This window comes from Macrosteles quadrilineatus, unplaced genomic scaffold (genome assembly GCF_028750875.1).
Source record: "Macrosteles quadrilineatus isolate MER2022 unplaced genomic scaffold, UCM_ALF_1.0 Scaffold_14__1_contigs__length_3811126, whole genome shotgun sequence".
In the NCBI taxonomy this organism is placed as follows: domain Eukaryota; kingdom Metazoa; phylum Arthropoda; class Insecta; order Hemiptera; family Cicadellidae; genus Macrosteles; species Macrosteles quadrilineatus.
Window position 1 is genome coordinate 1,549,937 of NW_026542607.1, and position 24,503 is coordinate 1,574,439.

The window sequence follows — 24,503 nt, forward strand, 5'->3', positions numbered from 1 at the left end:
CAACAATGTTTGGAAGTGGTCTGGGATTGATATTTGAAAAAATGTAGAAAAAAGTTGGGGGGGGGGACAATTAAAACTCACCCTGTATATTATATACAGTACAGCATATGAGTTTGAACGAAGTGTGTATTGTCCTCTGGGGCTCTTAAAATGAAGATAAAAATCGGTTCCGGGTTTAGGTCTTACCATGAGATCTACGGTAATAGATTATTCCTTATTATGGGAATTTCGTTAAAAGTCTCAATTAGAGGTGACGGTATCCCTGGTTTTATGTAGTAGTACCTGGGAACCAAGCCATGACAGGGTAGTGGTATTAGTTTATTTCCATTGAACCCCTACATTGAGTAATCTTCAGTGTAATCTTTGCTCAATAGTAACAACTGGTGTTTTCCCCTTTGCACTGCATTCGTTAATTTGCTCGTAAAACCTTGGTGGACATAACAACACACTACAACTTAAAATAGTTCTATTAGTCTATGGTCATGGTTACTTGGAAACCAATGAGGCCAATGTTAAAAATTATAGACTTTCAATTCAATTTTGTTGCGTAGTTAGTTTTTTGCTAGCAGTTTTAACTGCAGTAAACACGTTTTTAGGCCAGATATAAATTATTTATCAAATTAGAAGGAAATCGTATTAGCCGTTTTCGATATATAGAGGATTAACAACCATTAGTAATTGAACGGCGCAAAGCGAAGCTCTTATACTACTCTCCTCTTTTTGTTTTACAAATACCTCCTGAACGGCTGAAGCGATCTACACGAAATTTAGCACGATCATAGTAACCAACCATGGTAATGTATAAATCTTAAATGGTACAAATTGGACCACAGGGCTTTTCCCTACGTGAATTTTTTTTTTTTTTTTAATTTAACATGGGCCTTATGGGTTCATTGGTTGCTATGACTTTATTTGCGAGATAACACAAAAAAGATAAACAAGAGTTGCCACATATGTTAGTCAAAGAATCGTTTAAAAAGTACATTACCGTATAGGACACAGAAAAAGGGAAGAACAATAAGATTAATATCATTGAGCATAATTTACTACAAAATGAAAACAACCAATAATTATGGTCGCCAGAATAAGGCTGAAACACCTTAGACTTTAAATAATCTAAATATCCATTACATTTTAACCAAATATAAGCCTACCATTGAGTTATATTTCCATTTAACTTGCAATTCCAAGTAGGCTTTCCATTTCAGTGAACTAGACTTACAATTAAATAATGCAGACTTTGAATAGGTACTGCAATAATTAGGACTTCCATTAATATGAACCGAAGATACCACTGAGTTTAGATGCTGCAAGTAGACATTCCATTGACGTGAACCAGACGTAACATTGACTTAATATACTGCGAATCGGCACTCCGTTTATGGGAATCAAATTAACCATTTCTTTGGATCCTGCAAGTAGACAATTTATTTATGTGAACGATATGTACCATTGAGTTTGTATACTTCAAGTAAACAATTCGTTTAAGTGAACCCGACGTATCATTGACTTTGAATGCTGCAAATAGGCATCTTATTTATGTGAACCAAATGGACCATTGACATTGGATACTGCAAGTAAATTTCTCATTTTTGTGAAGCTGGCGTACTATTGATTTAGGATACTGCTAATGCAAATAGACAATTAATTTATGAGAACCAGATGACACATATATACTTTGAGGTAGACAATACATTTAATTGAACCAGACTTGTAATTGACTTTGAATAACGAAATTAGACATTGCATTCATTTGAAACAAAATATATACTAATGAGATTGGATACTGCAAGTATACATTTCATTTACGAGAAACATATGTAACATTGACTTTAGAAATTATTTGATTATTATGTCTGCTATCTGCTCAATGTTGCAAGCAGACAACTGCATTGTACACTTAGTGTAAATTACCTGAAATGTAAAGTTAAAACTGTGAAACACAGGAACGTTTCTCATCCAAAGTCCCCGTGCGATCTCTAGTGTTCACTTGGTAATACATGTGTATTACAAAGTATAGGGTGTTTTCAACTCCCCACGTGAGTGTTAACGTTTCGTAAAAAGTACAAGTTCCTGTATAAGGTAATGTTGTTCTTTTTGCGAAAGACTCTAAAAGTAATGAAAGGACATTTTTTATTTACATTTATTTCGATAACAAACAAGTGTTTTTGACATATAAATAAATTTGTTTGCACAAAACTTGTGTGTATTACGACCCCCCCCCTAAAAACTGTTTTTTTAGTAGTACATTTTAGGGAAAAATAATGCCTTTACCATTCACAGACATATTATAATCTTTTATAAATTATATATTTTCCGGGTAGTACATATGCTAGTTATTCAATATCAAACAGTTCAATGACAAAATACATATTTTTTAATCCAACAAATGGTTTATATGGAAAACTTGACCAAATACACACACAAACTGCAGTTGGTAAAAGAAATATATTATTTACATTGTATAACTTAAAATAAATAACTCTTTCATATTGGAAACAGTATACAGTAAAATAAAAACAAGCCCATGGGGCGTAGCCCAAGGGAAATATGAAAATTAAATGATATTATATTGCATTGTCTTCCATTTGTGGGCTATGTTTCAAGTTTCAAGTCTCTAGCTCATCGGGAAGTTAGTATAAAATTGATTGCAAAATTTGTACCGGACAAGAAAGCGAGCTAATAAAAACGTTTTAATAAACTTAAATAACAACAATAAATGTTATTTACCAATTATTAGTGTTAATACAATTAATTATAACAAATATGTAATAACGGGGTGTCAAAAACACCCCACGCGAGTACATACGTTAGTAAAACCCGCGCGAGTAGTTAAAGGTTAAAGTACCTTTAGCATAGAAGTAAGAAGTATATCAATTAATTAATCTGTAAGTATATAACAAAATTACATAATCGTTTGACAGGCGACGGTAGGTATATGGATACAATGATGCGGCAAAGGCTGCTGACAGTATTACAGCGGAGCGGACAACGCAGGAACTTGTGGCGCTGACTGTACTACACATTCCACTTGGAGATATGAGACTCGACTCAACTTTTGGAGTTATGACACTCTGCTTTAATTTTTACTTGGACTTATGAAACTTTGGAGTTATGATATCTTGGACTTATGAAACTTTGGAGTAATGATCACTTGCACTTATATTTTTCTTGGAGTAATGAAATTATCCCTTTTCGGGTACTTGTAGTTTTGAAACTTTGGATTAAATATAATTTGGAGTTATGATCTCTTGGACTTATGAAACTTTGGAGTTATGATCACTTGGAGTTATGAAATCTTGGAGTTATGAGATGATCCCTCGATGGGTGAACTAGGTTGAATCTCTTACTAAACAGCTGCTTGTTTGCATCAGCTAAATTGAAAAATAAATGTACTAGAAGTTCTTTTGATAGGTTTATCTTTACATGCAAATGTTTTTGTTTTCTAACTTACATTGCCTAAATAATTTGACAAAAAATATAGTTCATCAAACGGGAAAAAGGTATCTTTTCGAACTTGGACACAGGTTGAAAAGAGTCACTATACTGATGATGAAATATACTAAAGATAGATTGTATACAATTATTGTCCCTCGATAATCCATCGTAATTCCTGCAGCCTTATTGAGAGAAACAAAACTAGCCTCTGAGACAGATCCCCCTCCCTCCAGACTATAAATTCATATATTTACTAGCAAAGTACCCGTCCTTTGTTCGGGGTTACGTATAAGTATAAAATGCTTATTGCAGTTATACTCGTGCTTTGCTTTTGCAATTGGTGAGGACATGGTTTAAGAAAATTTAGTTTTTTTAATTTACGGTATGCTATAGTATAGCACATCTACCATAGCCATAATTTTTTATCACCGCCCCTATAAAAAAAGTGAAATTGCCCATTTTTTGCAGCTTTTTGTTGCCATAGTTGGTTCAAATTAGATGTCATAAATGCAAAAAAAATTAATAGTTCCCGCACCCTTTGGTGTAAACCTTATAACTTTTTAATGCTATTAATATCATAAAACCAACTTGTGTAGTTGAAACAGCTGACAAAATTCTCAAATTTCTGTTAAAAATATGAATACTCATAAGGTTAACATGGGAAACTCCAGAGCCACAGGGGCGGAGTCCGAAATGATTTTTGAGATAAGAATGCGGCTATATGTTAATCGGGAATGTGAGCTATCATCATACAAAATTTCAACCCAATCCGACCAGTATTTTTCACTTTTACTTGTCACAAACATCTATCTATCCATCCATTCATCCTAAGTTTCACACTTATAATATTAGTAAAATTTTACTTACTTTCCATTTATTTAAAAACAAGAAATGTTCTTCTGTAGAGTATTTACTTTGCATGTTATTATTTATGTTGTTTGTGATGATGACTTAAAAACAAAAAAATGTTGTGGATTCAAATAAAGTTAAACACAATGCCTTCAATAGGCCAACGGAGAAAATTAATGATTGATTCAATGGTTTTTATATATAAACATTTTTTTTATAATTTCCATGCTATCCTACTTTTTTGCTCTTCTGACTTTATCATGGATAGTTTAGGTAAGATAATCAAGACTCTACTGTAAATTTCAATATGACGCCAAGTTCACAAAACCTTTCCTTCACATGAGCCCAATAGCATAGCATAAATTCTTACATATTTCTTCATCTGTTTAAAAAATTTAAAATTTTTTTGTTATGCTCTATATACACATATAAACAATATGAATGTATAAGCTAAAATTTACTTTTTTGTCATACTGCAGCAAAAACAGTCATTTTCAATACATTCATGTCTCTTAACCTTTTTAACATGCTTATTCAAATCAAAACCTTTGAGATTTTTAGCTGTCACCAATATATTAGTTATTTTTATGTTATGTTGGACTATATACTCTGAAGATTACTACTACTTTACTATATTTATAATATTAGAAAGGAGGTAGAAATGGTTGAAGTTAACTTACATTTGGCAACTCGCCCAATAATCTTCTCTGATTATTCTTAAGTTCCCTAGTTGGTTAGTGTTAAGGCTAGCACACTGTTCAATTTTAAAATAACTAATCTCCTATGTCCAGTCACAAAGATTTAAATAGTAAATATCTGTTTCTGTGATTGTGATTATCTTCTGGCTGTGCCAGTGCGATTATGGATTTTATTACTGACTCATCATTGAAGATAATAAATAAGTGAAACGCAATTGAAAAAGTATAATATTATTCAACTCGCTCAGTTATTAAAGACCTTGCAGAGAGTTTAAACAGTGTCAATGAGGTAGACTAAGTGAAAAGTTGCTTTTTTGAGAATTTAACAGGTTCAGGAAGCAATATATTTACTTATGGAAATTTAATCTTAGATATTCACTCAAAAATCAATCATATGGATATTTCTACCAACATTTCTAAGGTGTCTTTTGAATGAGGAATATTATCCAAGGGTGCCATGTTTTGCTTTTGCTCTATCTAAAGTTTGCTATAGTATTATTTTGAGGGTCACTGTACTCTTGTACATGAAATGCACATTATTTAATAGTATGAACCATCATTAGGGCGTAAAATTACTCAAATTTTCTATAGTAAAGGCTCAAGTTGAACAACTGTAAAATTTGGTACAAAATTTACCAGAATTTATTATAGAAACCACAAAACTGCATTGTTTTATTTTTATTTGCAACAATACAACAAATAGTTGTCACTATTGGGCTGGTCTCCCTCAGTCCCCTTCAGTTTGATCTCAGTCTAGTGGCAGTAACAAAAGACCTTTGCGGCAGCCAACTTCTTTTTTAAGAAAGCTCTGGTAAAAGTTGACTATGCCAGTGACTAACACGCCTACTCTTCGGTTTTAGAGCTAGCTAGTGTGTAAAGTAGCCCAGTGTTGAACATACACACAATGGGGGAAATTGCTTGTGCGCATGTTGTTCAAAGATGTTGGAGGAGTTGGTTCTAGCGGGAGTTAAGTAATGTTAAGATGGCAAGATTAGAAACGGAAAAGGTGGAAAGTGTGAAAAGGAAGACGTACAGATTATGGTGCATCAAATACATTATTGATAAAATATAAGAAGTACCGGTAATATGTTTTTTCTACAGGTACCTGACAAAGCGGGCTTTCTTGTACTGGTTATAGCACGCAAAGTAGCCAATTGCTGCATTTACTTACTTTTGCCGCACTCCAGTATTCCAACCAAACAACAAAAAAAAGTGTGCTTTTATTAGGCACGTAATACGGGAGTACGCTTGAAAATAAGTTGGCTACACTTAAAGATACCACACTACGACTACGATCAGCTGGTACAGAATGTTCCATTAAATTCAACCTAATCTAAAATGTGTTGTTAGTTGTTTGGAAGACTAATTATTTCTATGCTTTATATTATCTGTAGGAAAAATATCATTTGTAACACAAGCACAAAGTGCCTTTGCTACACTCGAGAAATGTTCCGCACTCGCCCGAGGCTTGTGCAAAAACATTTCTCTCATGTACAACAAAGTGCTACTTTGCACATTAGTTACACAAATAACTATAGATCAATGATTGGATAGTATTGCATTTGCATACTTATATGTACCGGAACATCCAAAAACATTAATTAGATAAACTTTTTGAGTATTTTTTAAACTCCTAAAAAACAATAGAATTGAGGAATAACACTACCAACAGGGCCTTTTGTTACCACCTTACCTTCCTGTTCTAGGTATTTCAAGAAGATAATAATAAAGAAATGAAGAAAAAGACCATATAAAACGTAAATTTGTTTTATTTTTACACAATAAAAACTAATGAATTAACTTTGGCAGGCTACAATATACAATTTATATAAACAGTCATATATTACAAACTATACAGTTATATTTACACATTAAAGTACAGAGGTAAAAATTGAATTTAAATCCAGTGATGGCAACAATAATTTAACTTAAGCTAAAATCTTTTTCCATTCTAATCTTTATTCTCAGATATTACATGGTCCCAATACCGGTTTGAATAATCATCATAAAAACAAAAATGAAAACAATCTTATGAATGATATAATTTTTAACCAAGGGGTAAACTTTCTTGAGTAGGCTACTACACAATTCACAATTTATAACTGATGACCTCCAATATAAAGCTACTGATAGTTAATTCTTTTGGCACTAGCGATAATGATCTTATGAATGACCTGTACCTTATAAAACTTATAAATCGTTGCTGTTGTAATTAGTTTTGTTGTATCACTGAGAAGTGAGGTAGAGAGGGAACATGCAAGACTCTGTACCCTGTGCTATGGCCTCTTCCTTGCTCCTCACAACTATATTTCCTCCCACAACGTACCAGAGCTGAAAGCTCACGGGTCTAAGCAAGTTTCCTCTCTACCTTACTTCTCTGTGATAGTAAAATCCTTAACACAAATCACATATCTGAATTTCAAATAGTTACCTTCAGTGCTTTTTCAAAACTGAACAGAGAATTAGCTTAAAATAGTGTGTGCTATAAAATATTAGCAGGGATTTCTTTTGAAAAAAAAATTAGTTTTAAACACAATAGGCCTACTGGAAGGCTATGATAAAATTCAAGTGTCATCAATTACTTTCAAACTCCATAATCTCGCATAATTTTCACATAGCTGTGAGTGGAAGGTCTGCAAGACGGAGACAGGTTTATTGCCTTAGAGATCCTTCCATCTTCTAGTTAGAGGGACCTAAAGCTTAAGAAAGGCTCTAACCACTGGTCGATGAGTTACCTACCGGTATCACATTGATTAAAGCAGTTGGGCAATAATTTGTTAGCAAAAACTCAGTCCACTCAAACAGAAGGCTTGAGTTCTAACCATCAAACCAGGCGTGCTGTTAAAACGCAAACTGAATTAAATGAGTCAAATTTATACCATTCTGAATTTTTGTAATATGTGGAAGAAATTAAGAAATACTTATTCATTTATCACTGGGGCGTATGTCGCCCTCTCAAAATCAAACAAAATTTAAACTTTAAAGATCTAACACAATACAAAATCTTAGAGGAATCCTAACATTTAAAAGTGCAAAACAAATTTTACAAACTTACAAAGAAGTACAATAGGTTGTTAAAAATAACAGAATATATATTCGATAAACACAATAAACAAATAATACAATATACATGCTTACAAAATACCTACATGGAACAGTGTTTACATTTAATAAAACAAAAAAAGACTAGCTAAAACAAATTTATACAGGTTTAAATTTTAGGCTTAAAAAAAACATGACAATAAGTCATACAAGTTGTTAAAAAATTTTGGATACCAAATATTTAGTAGTTGAACCATAATTCTTTACACAGTTAAAATTATTGACCTAAAATATAATTTATATGAAACGATTAACACATTTAAAAAATAATCCATGCTGATTCATTTACGACAATAGCCATAAAGCTGCCTTGAGGGACACCATAACAAATACAAAATTTGTAATATTAACTTTGTTGCTATTTTCTTTTTAAGCCTAAAATAACACATCAGTGGTGGAATGTGGACGGGACTAGAGTGAAGGCACTGCTTCAGAGACCGACCAGCTCACAGAACAACTCCCTCGACTGATTAGTTCAGCGACTAAACTTTGGCTTTGGTGATGTTTGTGCTGTTCTTATGAGCTTGATCAGTTCAATAACTGACTGGTAGATCAGTTCTAGCTCTTGTGATGATGGTTCGAGCTATTCTTCTGAGCTTTTTTCTTTCTTGCCGCCAACATGTCGTAGAACGGATTGTGACTGATGCTTTGACTGAAAAATGTTTTTATTAGTGTTATGTTTTAAATTCACACAACTGTAGAACAATGCATACTCGGCAATAGCATTAACTTTGGAAAATCATTGAAACATTGTTATTCAAATAAATCACAGTATGCTACAGTGCTATTGTTTTCATGAGTTGACCATTGGCTTGGTTAAAAACTAATTATATGTATACAATAGTAATCAGTTAAACTGGCAACAACAACTGGCAAAATAATTTGTTCGTTAGAAAGAAATCAGTATTTGACAGCAGCACTGGCTTTTTACCCTAAAATTGATTGTTTAGTGATTTTTAAAGTAATCCTCTTGGCCTTATCAATATGAGGATTTTTCAAAACATGAGAGGGCGCACAAGAATTTATATGAGAGCCAGTCAAAATGCTTTATGCAACCAAAAGGGCAAATAGAATCATGATAACGGCCTGCATTTAAAGGATAAAAAAATCACTTGGCGAGAAAAATTTATCAAAAACAAGATAAGATGTGAGTAATATAAACACCAAGAACCCTAATATATTGCGTTTTTCGTTCAAAGCTGTGACAGAAAAAGAACTTTAACTATAACATATCAAATATTCGTCTTTGGGAGATGAACACATAATTGAACAGGTGTAAGGGCCGGCCGGTGATTTTGGATGTGTTTCAATAATACATCTACAGCTCAAGTTACAATTTAATTCTTGCATGGTAGTTTGCTCTTGAATGAGAGGTAAATTGGATTTTGCTCCAAATGGGAATTGCTGCAGCACATCCCAAACTTTGGATACTTATTTTGCCATTTCAACCATGTGGACTCTTAACACATTCGCTGCGGCACGTCAAATGGCAGGCGTATCCCCAGTGCAACACAGCCCGCAGCGTCGAACAAACCCGATTGCCGCGTGTAATTGGCTTTCCAATTTCGGTCTGACAAAAAGCAAATAACGTGCGGGGATGTCCTGCTTTACGACGAGAGTCGACGTAGTTCGCTAAACACCCACAGATAGCAGCACTGCTTGGATCGTAGCCGGTCCCATTCAAATTATATTGCCAATTGGAGGGAAAAAGACGGGACAAAAAGTTGATTATTAGCTTGCCAGAGGGAGATTTTACAGGGAAATTTACTACCAACCTACACCACAACAAAATGCAAGTCACACACTACACGCTAATGTGGTATAGGTCCGCTTTCGACCGACGCTAGAGCAAAAACGAAAATATACAAAAGGCATTGCCGGGCGTTCTTGATCGGGTATGGACGCACTGTACGGGGGTCGAGCATCGTACTCGATCGGAAACGGCCACACTCAATGTGTTAAAGACCACGGAATTGACAATCTAATTTGACCTTGTAAGTGTAAGCCAACCTCAATTCAATTCAAAGATACTTTATTCACATATATACCTGGTATAACTATATATATACCTCCTGCTATAACTCTCTAGGCTTTTTTATGTTGTTTAGTAAAAATGTGGGTAAAATAACAAAAATCAAACAAATAACTTACCCAACACACTTGATCCATTCGTCCCTCTCTTCCGCCGTCGCGGCAGACATTCTGTACACCGTGTGTTTTCCTGAAAAATTGTATATTAATGAGTTTTATAACTTTATTGAACAAATACTAACAATCTAATGGACTTATTTACATTTTTTATGGATTATTTTTTTAATGTGTTAAGAGGGTACATGATGTGAAAATAATATCCCTTATTCAACTCATGTTTATAGGGTGGAAAAATTATTGAACATACACATACTGATAGCCAGGTACACATGGCAATACAAGTAAAAACGGTTTACATAAAGACAAATAGTTATCTCCTCATCTGGATGGATAAAATCTTGGAGGGCAACTCACACACTTCATGGTAAAAATATTTAAAATTTTAAACATATACATAGGACAATTATTTTTACACCTCAAACATTGAAATAGGCTGAATACAACAACAACGAAAAACTACGTTTGAATCACTGCTTACAAAATTGGTCACAAACTACTGCATTACATCTACAATGCAGTATTTTATAATCAACGCAAAACCCCTGGTTTCTATTAACCTCAAACTACAATATACAGTTGGGTTTTGACAATCAAATTTTCAGTTATCTAGTTTAGGCACCTAAACTTTACTGTATTTTCCGATTACGATTAAGTGAGCTGCCACACAGTTTGTAAAATACTAATACAGCCCGCCCTCGCTAGTCCGACAGGTACGGGACTGACGCAGTGTCGGATTTTCAAAAACGTCGGATTATCGAAAATGGCTATTCTGTAATGCATTTGATTGCCAAAAAGATATAACTATCATTTTAAACAATATATTAATCACTATTAAATTCTTGGGAAGAATTAAAAACACAGAATAAAGTAAACACAATTTTAATTTATGTAGCTAAACTTATTTTACAGTATTTACAAACAGTACTGTACGTACATCCCAAAAAATACGCATAAAAGTAGGCCTACAGTACACAATTCATTAAAAAAGTAGGCCCTTGTAAAATTAATACATACGTGTTTCAGCACGGTATTTAGTTGTTAAAAAAGTCTGTGATTGACTTCTGCTTCTTTTTTTGTACACAGTCCATCATTGCTGCTTCTTGCAATCCTTTTAAAACTAAAACTTTTGTCATGTCCACATCTCTCTCTTGGCACCAACGTAACAAAGTATTAGCAGCCGATACAGCGTCATCACAGCTGACGGTGAAGGTTTTTTCTGGCGCTGCGTCCTCGATCACGTCGTCATCAGCTGCTGTAACTTCTTGGATTATATCTGCGTCTGTCACGTCAGCATCAAGGTTGTCCTCCATGATCCATGTCCTAAGCTCTTCAACTGATGCGGGGGCAAGTTGCACTTCGTTACAAAGTTCCAATGTAGCCTCCAAAACGGGTTCTGGGTCGCTGCTGGATGTAGGATTACATGTTGTAAGACATGGATTGTTAGGCCATACATTTTTCCAAGATTTGATCAAAGTTGTGCTTTTTACTTGTTGCCAAGCATATGCAACATTCAAAATGGCGTCCTTAATGTTGAAATCCGTCCTTTCAAAATCGCTGCAATATCAGCAACAGGTTGACTGACAACATCCATAAGAATGCGCTTTTTGTAGTGAGCTTTGAGAGTTCTTATCACATTTTGATCCATGGGCTGGATTAAAGCTGTGGTATTTTTTGGTAGGTACATAGCTTCAATGTAGCCATCAGCAGTTTTGATTTTCAATTCATCAGCATCAGGATGTCCTGGCGCATTATCCAGTAAAAGAAGGGCTTTCATTGGTAACTTGTTCTTCTTTAATTCAGCCTTAACTTGTGGAACGAAGCTGTTAGTGTACCAGTCATGAAAAACTTCTTTTGTGACCCAAGCGCGACTTTGTGACTTGTAAGTTACTGGCAGAGATTCAACCTTGACATTTTTGAATGCTCGAGGGTTTTTTGATTTTCCTACAACAAGCAGTTTTAAAGCATGAGTGCCTGATACATTAGCACACACCATAAGCGTGAGTCGTTCTTTTTGCAATTTCCTTCCAGACACTTTTTTTTCCTCATCACTTACAAATGTTTCTGCCGGGAGCTGTCGCCAATTCAACCCGGTTTCATCGGCGTTGTACAGTTGCTCGGGAACTAAACCAAGCTCAGTAATTTTTTTGTCCAACATTTCAATGAACGCATCAATCTCAGACTTGTCAGCAGATACCTTTTCACCACTCATCTTCATAAACCGTATACCATGGCGTTTTTTGAAGTTTTCGAACCATCCATGACTAGCTCGAAAATCATCCTTCTTTGTTATTTCTGTGTAGAAATATTGCGCTTTTTGTTTAAGTATGTCTCCGGAAATAGGAGCATTCCACGCGTTGTTGTTTAAACCAAATGAACAGTGCTTCTTCCACCTCAGGAAACTCGCTTGTTCTCAGTGTTTTCCTGTTTAAAGCGTCGTCTTCAACAGACTTCATAAACCCTTCAATTTTTTCTCTCTTCTTCATTACATCATAGATCGTAGGCCGTCCGATGTCATAACATAGCTACTGCAGTCGGCGTTTCACCGCTATCTATTCTTTTAATAATCTCCCACTTCTCCGATATTGTTAAAGTTTTGTGTTTCCGTTTAACACCACTTGTACTAGCAATTTCACACAACTACTGTACTGTACTGTACACGAACACTTGCACTTACTAACAAAGGTACGACTGCAACGGAAAAGTGAACTGCACGTCTCGAAAGTCAACTGAACACTGAACGGAAGGGCTCCGTCGGCAACGAGACGTGAGTCACAGTGTTTCATGTCACTGCATGCTTATTTTTGCTCCCGTAGCGGCGCCTGACGGCGCGTCGGATTACCGAGTACGTCGGATTTCAAAGCGTCGGACTAGCGAGGGCGGGCTGTACCTGCATACCTCTCTTTATTAGTGGCAAAGCACAAGGCCACAACAAAGCAACAGCTTAGGCAATGTTGCTAAATGAACAAGATTTTGTATCTTATTTTACAGTTATGAAAGAAGGGTTTTGATATGTCGGTTATTTTTACCTTACGACTTCAAAACCAAAACGTTAGTGGCTTAAAAAGAAAACGAAAGCATTAAAAAGAGGTTGAAAGGTTTTTCAAAATGTTTACAATAGTTGTTATTATTTTCCTATCTGATTTTTCCACTTTTCTGAACTTACCGCAGCGGATTTAGGTTGGGCAATCAAAACTCTACTGTAAACTGAGCTTTCAATTCTTCAATCAAACTACAATTAAATTTCCCCGAATTTCCAAAGTACTTGTGATTAAAACACCCACCTTCCACCACTTTTCCCTCGCTGTCAGTCTTGCACGCCTTGATGAAGTCCGTCCCCATCGCGTACAGCTCCAGACAGTAAGGTTTGTGCCGATCTGTGGCCTCTCTCACCTGGATGTTCTCCAGTGGGATGATCCCCCGAGGCTCCTTGTCTGTCGTGTACTCAAAGTAGTACAGACAGTTGTCGTTGAGAATGAACCACCGTCGCTTCCAACTCTTGTAGCGTCCACCTGTCGAAAATTGTGGGTTCAGTATCTGTGCTTAATAGTGTTCCGTTGATTCACTACACTGATTTTTCAGGTTGAAATGTTATTATTTCCTATAAATCCTGTTAAGGGTTAATTTAGATCAGGTTATTTTAGGTTGGGTTAGGTTAGAACCAAGGCATAGTTTAAAACGTCATTTGTGTAATGTTACCTGACTGATGAAGCCGCTGATCTAGTCAGTAAAAATGCTACACAGATAATCTCACAACATTCTACACTCATCCTTCACTCATATTTGGGTTAAAATAAGCATCTGTGCTGTGATGGGGTGTTCCCGTGTACATTGTGAGTATTTCCATAATCTTTTGAGTCGACTCTTGTCATTGTAAATTGAAATTAAATTAAATGAAAACCATTTATTTACACAAGCAAAGTTCCTTTCTTACACTTAACCTGTACTTAATATAATATAAATATTTTAACAGAATCAGCTTATACAATAAAACAAAACAGAAATCATAGATACAGAAACTTTTATCAAAAATAAGTAAATTTTAAAAATACTTACACACACACACTCACACATACATACATACAAGTCAGCGACCGCCATGCACACAAGCCCCTACGACAAACCTGTCTTAAATTATGACTGTTATTCGAATTTAAAATAACGCCTGTAATACTTCGCGATTGCTCGAATTCGATACACTAGTTTAATTTAATTTGTTAGTTATAGAATGGACATATAGAACGAATATAGACCGGCAGCAGTGCTGTGGTTATCATATGTTCCGGCGCCCACTGCTAGGAGTGTCGTGTAGTCACGGCGCACACCGCTGAAGCGTCTGCTGGTAGCATACGCGGTCCTTGTCTTCAGCCGTGTGCGCCGTAACTACCTGGCACTCCTAGCGCCACAAAGATAAACGGTATTTGTTCATTATTATGTCTTTTATTGCTGACAGTATTCCCGTGGCGGAGCACGGGCGGTTAACTAGTAGATATGAACTAGTAGTAGAAAATTATCATTTTTATACAAAAACTTCCAAAATGTTAAAGCCTATTCTAAATATTTATTAGTTTTCAAACAAGTCGGAGCAAATATGGATTAAGTATAAAATATAAAAAATACGCGAGACCAAAAAGCTGTTTTTAAAAAGATAAGAAATATTTGCATGTTTACCAATCCATAACGTAAAATACATTTAAAAACTAAAAAGCGAGAAAAAATATGAAAACCAGCCACATTTACAACATGACTAAACCACATCCGAGTAGGTGATGTTATGTTTGCAAAGATAAGTGGAAGGCTGTTGCCCTCAAGTTCAACTAGTGTTTTGTTCAAAGCTACGCAAGAAATCTTATGAATAGCGATTCAAGAAATACATCTCCCTAATACAAATCATGTATTTGTAACACAACATTACCTTGTTTCCAAAGCCAGCCTTCTTTATCTGGATTGAAGAATGTGTGCATCAGGTCATTCCCATCATCCTCTGGGATCTTGAATGGTTCAGTTTTTATACTCTCGTATAAGCTCTACAACAAAAATATCATTTAATAATCTTAACAATATAGGGGTATTCTGCCCTGAGCTTAACTAAATAAATATTGTCCCACTTTTGGCCATCAAATATTATGTTTTAGTTGTATCGGTTTGTTTAGGACAGTTAGGTTCTATTAACGTACATGTACTTTTTTTGCAAAATATAATAAATCTAAATGTACGTGGAATGTTTTTTCTAAGGTTGGATAGTTTTATGATACGCAGAGGATACGCGTCCGGTAACCGGACGTGGATTAGGCGTCCGGCAGTTACTGTCATAACCTAACCTAACCAACCAAACTTGCTGATAGTGAAAAAAATCAAATGAAGGTTCAATTCTCTTCATAACATAAAATTATAAATGCCAAAAATTCTAACAAAAGATGTACAGTTAAGAAGAAATTACATTCAAAGCAAAATCTGTGACAAAAAGTTAAAGTTACCGATGGGTTTCGAACCGGGGACCTCTCGCATATCAGTCGAGCACTCTATCCACTACACCACGAACACTGATGGCTAAAAATTGTATCATTGTGGTAATGGCGTTCCGGGACCCCCTACCGGACGCGTATCCTCTGTGTTTATGATAAGTAGTTGCTGTGCCTACACTTGGCAACAGGAATAAGATGCAGAAGAGAATTATATGTTCATGGAATCTACTGTTGAAAACCATTCCGCATTTACTGTTGAATATGGATACAAAACTCAATTGAACCTCACAAAATAAAAACTTATCACAGTGATAACATAGAGGGTGCCATGTTATATCAACACAAAATGAAAATATTGAATGTTGGGTCCAAACTACCGCAAGAAGAAAATAGTTTTTAAGGGAAAAAATAACAAGTTACTTACGACTAACAGTTCCCTCGGTAGATCGCCCCCGTTGTTGATTCCTCTGTTCATGCTGATGAATTGTTCAACTGTCGGTTTTTCCTTGACACTTGGATTGTGTAGACTCGTATTGAGCATGATGATGGCAAATGACAGCACATAGCATGTGTCTGAAAACCATTACATCATCAAACAACGCATGAAATGATTGGGTTGAATGAATTTTTTAAATCAACATTTACCAACTATGTAAACTTAATGGGTAATTTTGTGAATTATTTGTTTGCCTATTTTCATCATCTTACAAAAGTATTCATAGCAGACAAACACTATCAATTTATAAACACAAAAATTAAATTATTTCGAAACAAGTGATTTGTGGACACACAAAAATAGAATAAGCTAAACAAAAAGCAATAAAAGGGTTTTTAAGCACAACTCACAGAGTAAACTTCCATGCAATCCATTCACCATTTATTTAAGATGGGGTTCTCCCACTTAGATCTCCCACAGACAGTGCTCACCAGACCTGACTTGAGTTATACTTGATTCAAACCCTCATCTACGGTGCTGTCTCCTGACTAGGGAGATCTCGCCCATTCATCAGACCACAGAGAAGTTAGGTACATAGGAAACAAGCTTATAGTATACTGTGCGCATTCAGTTCTAGTATGTTGTGCCGGAAAAATGCTTGAACAAGTCTAAGCAGCGAGCAGACTGTGTGGAAATTCCTATTGCACATGGCTTGTCTTCATCCACCGTGAACGTTGTAGTACATGAGGGTGAGGAGGGCAGTGTTGACTCTAGACACCAGAACTAGCGCTAGCCACCACTTAAGTGTACCGTTGAATGTTTCCTCAGTACCTTACTTCTATATGATCAGACCTAGCTGTCAACTATAACAATACTGGTCAGCAAAAAAGGCCAAGCTTAGTAATTGTATTCTTGACCCCCCCCTCCACCTTTGGGAAAGCTGTCAGAGAGCATTTTTTATTGAGTCGCACTCGCATAGAGCAAAAGTTTTGTTTGTCAAACTTATGGCAGATAAATTGGCATACAGCTCTCAACGCTTCAAAGACTGATGAGGATATTTTTTATTAGACGAGTAAATGAAATATACCCCCGCCGCAGCAAACCTGCAGACTAAGCGAATTTCCATTTGACTGATTGGATTTACACTGAAATGTCTACTTAAAAATATAACATTTATTCCCGATTTAAATAGAATTAGTTTAACAAGTACTTAGGTTTGCTGCATCAGGGAGGGTAAAACTGTTTTTTTTTTTTTTGTAAAATGTTAATAGTTAGTAAGAAATAAAAACATTTTCCAAATTTGATCAAAATATGTTCATAAACAAGCAAACTACAACAGTTTACTCATTCTTCATAAGAATAACATGGGAATTTTAAATTTACAATTTTTTGGAATTTTCTCCGTAACCATTAGGCGCATAATAACGCTTCAATATACTAAATTATTTGTTTTTTGAAGCTCTACAAAATGGTTTGGAAATAAATTGCTAAATTTTATGTTTTTTGGGTCAAAAATGGGAAAAACCTATTTTTACCCCATAAAACCCCCCGTAAACACCCGTTCCCATGGTCCGATCATGCTGGATCGCGAACTCGTTCGAATAAACGTAGGTCTACACGTTTGTACCAAATTTCATCAAAATCGGATCATTTTTGCTCAAGTTATCGTGCTGACGGACACATATATATATATATATATATATATATATATATATAAATATATAAATATATATATATATATATATATATATGAATTTGAACGGATGGTGTTTTTGGCCTCTAGGGACCTCAAAACGAAAAAAAAAATCGGTCCCGCGTCCAGGTCTTACCATGAGTACTACGGTAATAGCTTATTCCCTATATGGGAAATTCGCTAAAAGATTTCAACATGACAGAAAGAAAGTGTATTGGTTTTATTACATTTTTTAGTACGGTACCAACCTGTGTTAGTAAATATGTTGGGGTTCAATTGGCAGTACCGCTGAGCAAAGCACTCCATCATTCTGTCAATCTTCTGAGCTTCGCCTGGTAACCTGAAGCTCCACAGGAATTGTCTACAAAACAGGACACACTTAGTTAGATTTGTCCATAAGGACTGTTTTTCATTCCTTTAAAAGATTTTAATTATTTAAGGACCAAATGAATACATTTTGGTTCTAATGTAATTACATTTTCTGTAAAATATGCTAACTTCTAAACCAAGTGAAACTGAAAGTTAGTTCCTATCAAGTTCCATCAAACGTCATAAGGGTAGCCAAAACTAAGGGAGAAAATCAAATTTTAGACTTAGCACATTCCGTAAGAGGCTCATTCAACTATAATATTTTTCAATTAAAAGATTTACAACAGCTGATCTATATGAATGCTTACTTCATTGTACAAAATTCAATGCTACCAACATACCTAAGTGCCTGCACCAGTATGAGGTCCGTAAAGTCGTGCAAGTCCACAAACGCTTTCAACACCTTCTCGTTGAAGTCGTTGCGTTCGCCCAGGTAGTCCCCGATGGCCGTCTTGTTTAAGCCTTCTCCCTTGTACAGGAAAGCCGCCACGTCTTCGCACGTTCCTGTCAGCAATCCATGTTCAACGAGGAACTCAATGCCTTTCTTGGGATCCATGTTGAACTTCTTACGGCCAATTGACATCTGTTTCGTGCGTGTGTGGTTTTTGCTGAAACAAAACAGACAACGTGTAATATTCAAGACTTTTAATGGTGATTGGATGGTAATTGGACTTTGGATGGAACTAGGCAATTCATTCCTATGTTCAAATTTGTATTTATGAATTAAGGGGAAATTCTTTGTCTCTGTAAATTAAGCAAAGACAGTTTTTTGTTTCTGTGAATTTTCAAGACAAATGTTTTGTTTATGCAGGGAAACACATAGTTCCTGTGAAGTACGCAGAGAAAAGTTTTGTTTTTGTCAATTACACAGATAAATGATTTACAGTACTTCTGTGCGCTACCAAATACTTTGTTTTTGTGAACTAAGCAGACACATTCTTTGCCTGTAAATCAGTTGTGCAAGAAAATGTTGCTTAAGTAGAGCTTCAGACAAATAAGCAGGTTGTGAAATGTGTCACACTGGAATCATACCTTATCAGTAGCTCTAGTGTAGAAAGATAACAGGTTATTGGAAGTCTAGGTAAAACATTGGAATTGCATCAGTTCTGTAATGGAAGCTCTATAATTCTATACCACATTCCGGACCACAATAATAAAAACCAAGGACATTAATATTGTCAGCATTGAGTAATATTCTATCAATCCAATTTAAACTCAAACATTTATTCAAGGACTGGTAAGAGGAAAAACCAACAAGTATTTACATTTGTATTTGTATTTTGTTGGATTGCTGATGTTTTGCAAACTAAATATCTGAAATTAAGTTCAATAATTATTAATTTGTTCAATATACTGTGGTGAAATGTAAGCAGAGTAAAACTGTGAGTAGGTTGAATTTAGTCCTTATGTCTAGTGATACAAACATAACATGTACATCCATTTCATAGTATTGATGATAATGATGATGACGATTTGCCTACACACTCCCACTTTATCGCATAATACTTCAAACTCTCTATTTTTCTTATTTATTTGCTCATATTTTAGTAACAGTTTTTAAAATTAGTAATTTAGTAGGTTACTAAATGCCTACAGTAAATCCTATTATGCTCCTTATCTGTTAATAATTTAAGTCAGAATACACGCTGCCTTTGAAAAATCACAAAATTATCTGCTTGAATTCATGACCATTTATATAAACAAATAAAACAAAGAAAATAATTCAAAAACTTCCAAACTCCAGTGGAAAAGTGCATGTGTATGGTTAAAATAAATTAACAATAATAAATCATACTAATAACTAACAATTTGGTTGGATGTTGATATAAGTTTAAATATTTACAAATTCTGTTAGATATTTTTCTTGTTATGCACTACATGTTAGCAAAACGGGAGTGCCGATGGAGACCTGGTGGGGGTGCGTGCGTTTGAAGGGACTTGACCTGGTCTCCATCGGCACTCCCGTTTTGCTAACACTGTATATCTTTTCTTCATCCTGTTCTCCTTTGTATTTTAAATACAGTATTGAATTATCTTTTTATTATATTTGCAAGTATTCAAACTAACTAAACGGTAAGAGGTATACTGTATTTTTCCAATTTTCACAAGGTAAAATAGTTAGGAGAGGAATTTGGATCGAAACATAAACTGTATTATAAAAACAACAAAGTTCAACAATTCAGTTTCAAGTTGTGTCGGGGCAAAATAACATTTTAGAGTTTACGACTAAGTTACAAAGTTAACAAAATTATTTGTCGACAGAACGTTTCAACTTCATTTAGCTAAAGAAGTTGAAAGCAAAAGTCAACAAGTTGTTAACAAACTTCCAACATAGTAAAGAATGGGTGCTCGTTTAATTCGTAAAACGTTTTCATCCTCATGGGACTAAAAAGTTTAATCTTCTCGAAAGTCAATTTATTTTAAATTAGTAATAAATATTTGAAAGCTTATTAAGGTATCTAATTTTTTTATGATTGATAATTTTCTCAATGTAGGTAATCTACATTCTAATCAAATTGCCACACTTCATTCAAAAACTTGTATAAAAGTCCATGTTCTCTTACTTACAATTAAGTTCCTAAATTATCTTTGGTAGTAGTCTTTTACTGTGTAGTATTTTGTAGTTGTATTTTTTTTTTTTAGAGTATTTTGGGTTTTATAATGTAATTGGAATTTTTATGTTTTTTGGTAAGGAAAGGTCCAATTTCTGAACTTGTTATTATCTAAAGATTTTTTTTCATAGCATCATTGAAAAATGGCATATAAGTCGAGAATCGACCCTGCAAACTCACTTAACCTACCCCTAGAATAGAGCACTAGTTTAAAACAAAAGCACAACAATAACAGAAGATTCGAGTTTAAAAAACTGGAAAAAACTGAAGGCTATTCTAATAACAGTACCTAACAACTAAACAGGCAACTTAATCACTTAAATGATTCCAACCGTAATACAAGCTTTGCCTATGTTAGAGTATAGAAAATTTACTCCCAATTCCTCACTAGAAACTTGAATTTTGGGTTAGAGCCAAAACTCTGCCATAATTCACCATCTGTGTTGGTGGCATGTTGATTTACCTAGATAAACTTTGCTCATACTGAACTCTATTCAGCATTAGAGCTCCTATCAAGCATTCCATTCACACATGGAATGTGATTTAGCATCATATAGAGATCAAGTGTTTAGGAAATGGTGGGTAAGTAAAAAGTTTACAAAATTTGTACTGTTGTGTATATTATTTTTAAGTGTTCATCCCCATAAAAATCTATGAGATTTCAGTGACATTTGGCTGTAAATTATCCTGTTATGATGAAATTACTTGAAAATCATATGTTATTAGAAACTACTAAGTAAATTTAAATAAACTAAAAATAGTGTTTTCGTCATATTGCAGCAAAACAGCAGTTTTTAATGTATGCGTTGCGGGTCTAAAGAGGCATTTTTACTCTCTAGGGAGTAAATATCTTTTTTAGCCACTAGGGAGTAAAAAGCGTTTATGGCCCTTAGGGAGTAAAAATCAGCTGTTGTCAACTCAGTTGTAAATTTTGATTGCATGTATCGGAAGTATGTATAGATTGTTTAATCGATTGTAGTTGATTGTAGCCTTATTGTAAATAGTTTGACATACCACCAACACAAGCCCAGCAAGTCGAGTGTATAATGTGCACGAACACTATCATAATAGACGAACTGATTGGTTCAATTTATAAACAACACTGCTTGTTTTCATTAGCAAATTAAATTGAAAACTAGCTAGAAGAAGTTTTGAGAGGTAACCTTTAAATGAAAACTATTTCAGTTTTGTAACATAGTTTGGTACAAATAATGGCGCAATATAACAAAAAATATAGTTCATCACACGGCAAATAGTGTCTTTTCAACCCTAGCTCATTTTTCGAGAGATAGGATCAAAAAGAGTCTCTTTAGGCCCTAGTAATGAAATGTACTAAATGCAATCTTTTAATTGTTTAAAGGTTAAGGGCAAAAAAAAAAACAACAAAGTATTGCAATTGCTATAGTAAAGATATTTCTAGAAAAAATGAATAGTTTATTTTCTTTACTGTTAAAGATTGTATCAATGGGTATGATATGTGTTCTATACATGTGGTTTTTTTGATTCAGTAGAAATGTACCATTGTCGTTTTTTATGATAAACAACAGTAACTAAATAAATTGTTATTGGTGAGTTTGATAAATCAATGTAGACAAATCTTGGAATTTTCGATTGAAATAAAAAGACCCATAGACTTGAAAACTTAGAGAGCTCTTCAAACTTACGGAAGTTCCTGATATTACTGTAGGAAAGAAAACTAACTTCAACTTTTTAACGACCAAAAAAAATATTTGAAGAATAATAATTGGTACTGTACAGTCTTAATGTGGTGTTATTTAGCATCTGTTGGAAATGGTGTTGGGAAAGAAAAACAATTAAAACAAATTTAACACAGAGTATAAAAAGTTATGTATAAAGTTAGGAGAAAATCCTTCCAAACGTATTTCTCACATTTCCAATTGTATTATCTATGTGACGATAAAAAATTCACAGTAAAATTTATCCATACAAGGTAAATGTATACAAAAGCACAAAAACAAAGTAAATGAAATTTATCCACAGTCTTGACTTTTGTACAAAATGAAGAAGTTTACAGAAATATGATATTGTTAAACTTGGCACATCCCTTGTTGTACCGTAGTAGTAATGTAATAGTTGTTTGAGAACTAAACTCTGGAGTGATGGGGGCTTTTAGACTAAAAGTTTTGATAATAAAACACTGCATGTTAAAACAAACATATAGGACGTGACAGTTTTCATAAAAGCTTGGTGATAGTTGCAGTTGACCCTTAAAAATTTAAACACTGAAATATTTGTAATAGAAGACAGTCAAATCTCAAATCCATGTTTACATAAATCTATTTTGTTAATAGAAGAGATTATAAAATCTAAACAAAATTATTTTATCTAATAACATGAGGATTTTATAACATTAGTATATATTTTTAATGGTTGATTATTATTGCTGTTATTGTATGGCCTTCTTTTGACCGCTTAAGATATATATTTTTTATTAATCCATATTTTCTAAGAACAAGATTTCTTTGTTAGCTGATATCAATTTAATTTAATTCAGATTTCACAAAAATTGTAAATCCAAATAATTTTACATCCAAACTTGAATCTAAGAAAAGGATCACAATCTCTTTTCTTCGTCATGATTTTGTCCTTTAAATTCTAAATGTTGTATCAATTAGATGTAACTTGTCTTTGTTTATTTATTCCTTACTGGTATGTGTTACTCTCATAAATTATTTTATACAAGTTTTGAAATCAATCTTAAATGTCTGCTTTAATGTTTCACTTTGAATTATAATTTTCCAAAGTTTTTTTATGATTCTGTCTTCAAAAACACTAAGTGACAGAAGACAAGAATTTGTTTTTCCACTAGTAATACAATTTTAAAACCAATTCATTTCAGGTGCTAAATACCAGACTTAGTTTCAAGTGTTAGATTTTAAAATTTTAAAATCCAACATTATCACACGAAACTCTATCAAAATCTAATTACGTCAAGCCACAACCAATGTAATGAAAACATTCAATATTGGAACCAATTGAATCTAAATCAAAGTGTTCCGTTTTGTTTGGCCATAAATAATTCAGTACAGTAATTGGTGGAATCACAATTGGTTTTGTTTAATTGTAATCTATTCTAATTACAATAGCTAACCCAACACCTTCCTTGCTGTTGTTGACAATTAATTATTGTATGTCTTTTAGTAGACAAAGCAATTTTGTAGCAGTAATTAAGTTTTGAAAAACTACACCTTGAATGAGAACCCTCATCTTTTGGGGTTTCTAGAAAGCTGAACCCTATAGTACTCAATTTTTGAAACCAGTAAAACACACCCTATAGTTCACCTTAAATGGAAAAAATCTTGAAAAAGAGTACATTAGACATTAATAGATAACTTGAGCAAAATAATACAAAATCTATAATTAATAAATGAACTGATTGAGCCAAACCTATTTCAGAATAATACAGAGATATCTGAACACTAACAAATGGGCTTAATTCCAAGCAAAGAAAGAAACTTTTAACCTTATTAGAAATTTCTGTTTCGGCCCACACACGGATTACCCTTGCTAATGCAATTAAGAGAGGAGAAAGGATATTAGTGTTGTGACAGATAAATTTAATTTATTACATTTTAGCTTATACGATTAGAATGTATTTTTTACAGATCATCGATAGAGTAATAGGACTACTATGTATGTGATATATACACTAGTGAACTAAGTAATCAAATC

General features: G+C 34.1%; 1 protein-coding gene across 6 annotated transcripts in view; it reads right to left on the reverse strand.

Moving 5' to 3' along the window:
* Nucleotides 1–6,736: 6,736 nt before the first annotated feature.
* LOC129004996 (cytohesin-1-like) overlaps nucleotides 6,737–24,503 on the reverse strand; it is a 112,300-nt gene continuing 94,533 nt past the window's right edge. For all 6 annotated transcript variants that reach the window (XM_054433735.1, XM_054433738.1, XM_054433737.1 and 3 more), the window contains 7 exons: nucleotides 18,540–18,806; nucleotides 18,078–18,190; nucleotides 16,125–16,273; nucleotides 15,151–15,262; nucleotides 13,520–13,747; nucleotides 10,239–10,308; nucleotides 6,737–8,739 (listed from right to left, as the gene is read on the reverse strand). In XM_054433735.1, coding sequence (XP_054289710.1) covers nucleotides 8,646–8,739; nucleotides 10,239–10,308; nucleotides 13,520–13,747; nucleotides 15,151–15,262; nucleotides 16,125–16,273; nucleotides 18,078–18,190; nucleotides 18,540–18,806 — 1,033 coding nt within the window. In that variant the 3' untranslated portion in view covers nucleotides 6,737–8,645. The remainder of the gene's footprint in view (nucleotides 8,740–10,238; nucleotides 10,309–13,519; nucleotides 13,748–15,150; nucleotides 15,263–16,124; nucleotides 16,274–18,077; nucleotides 18,191–18,539; nucleotides 18,807–24,503) is intronic.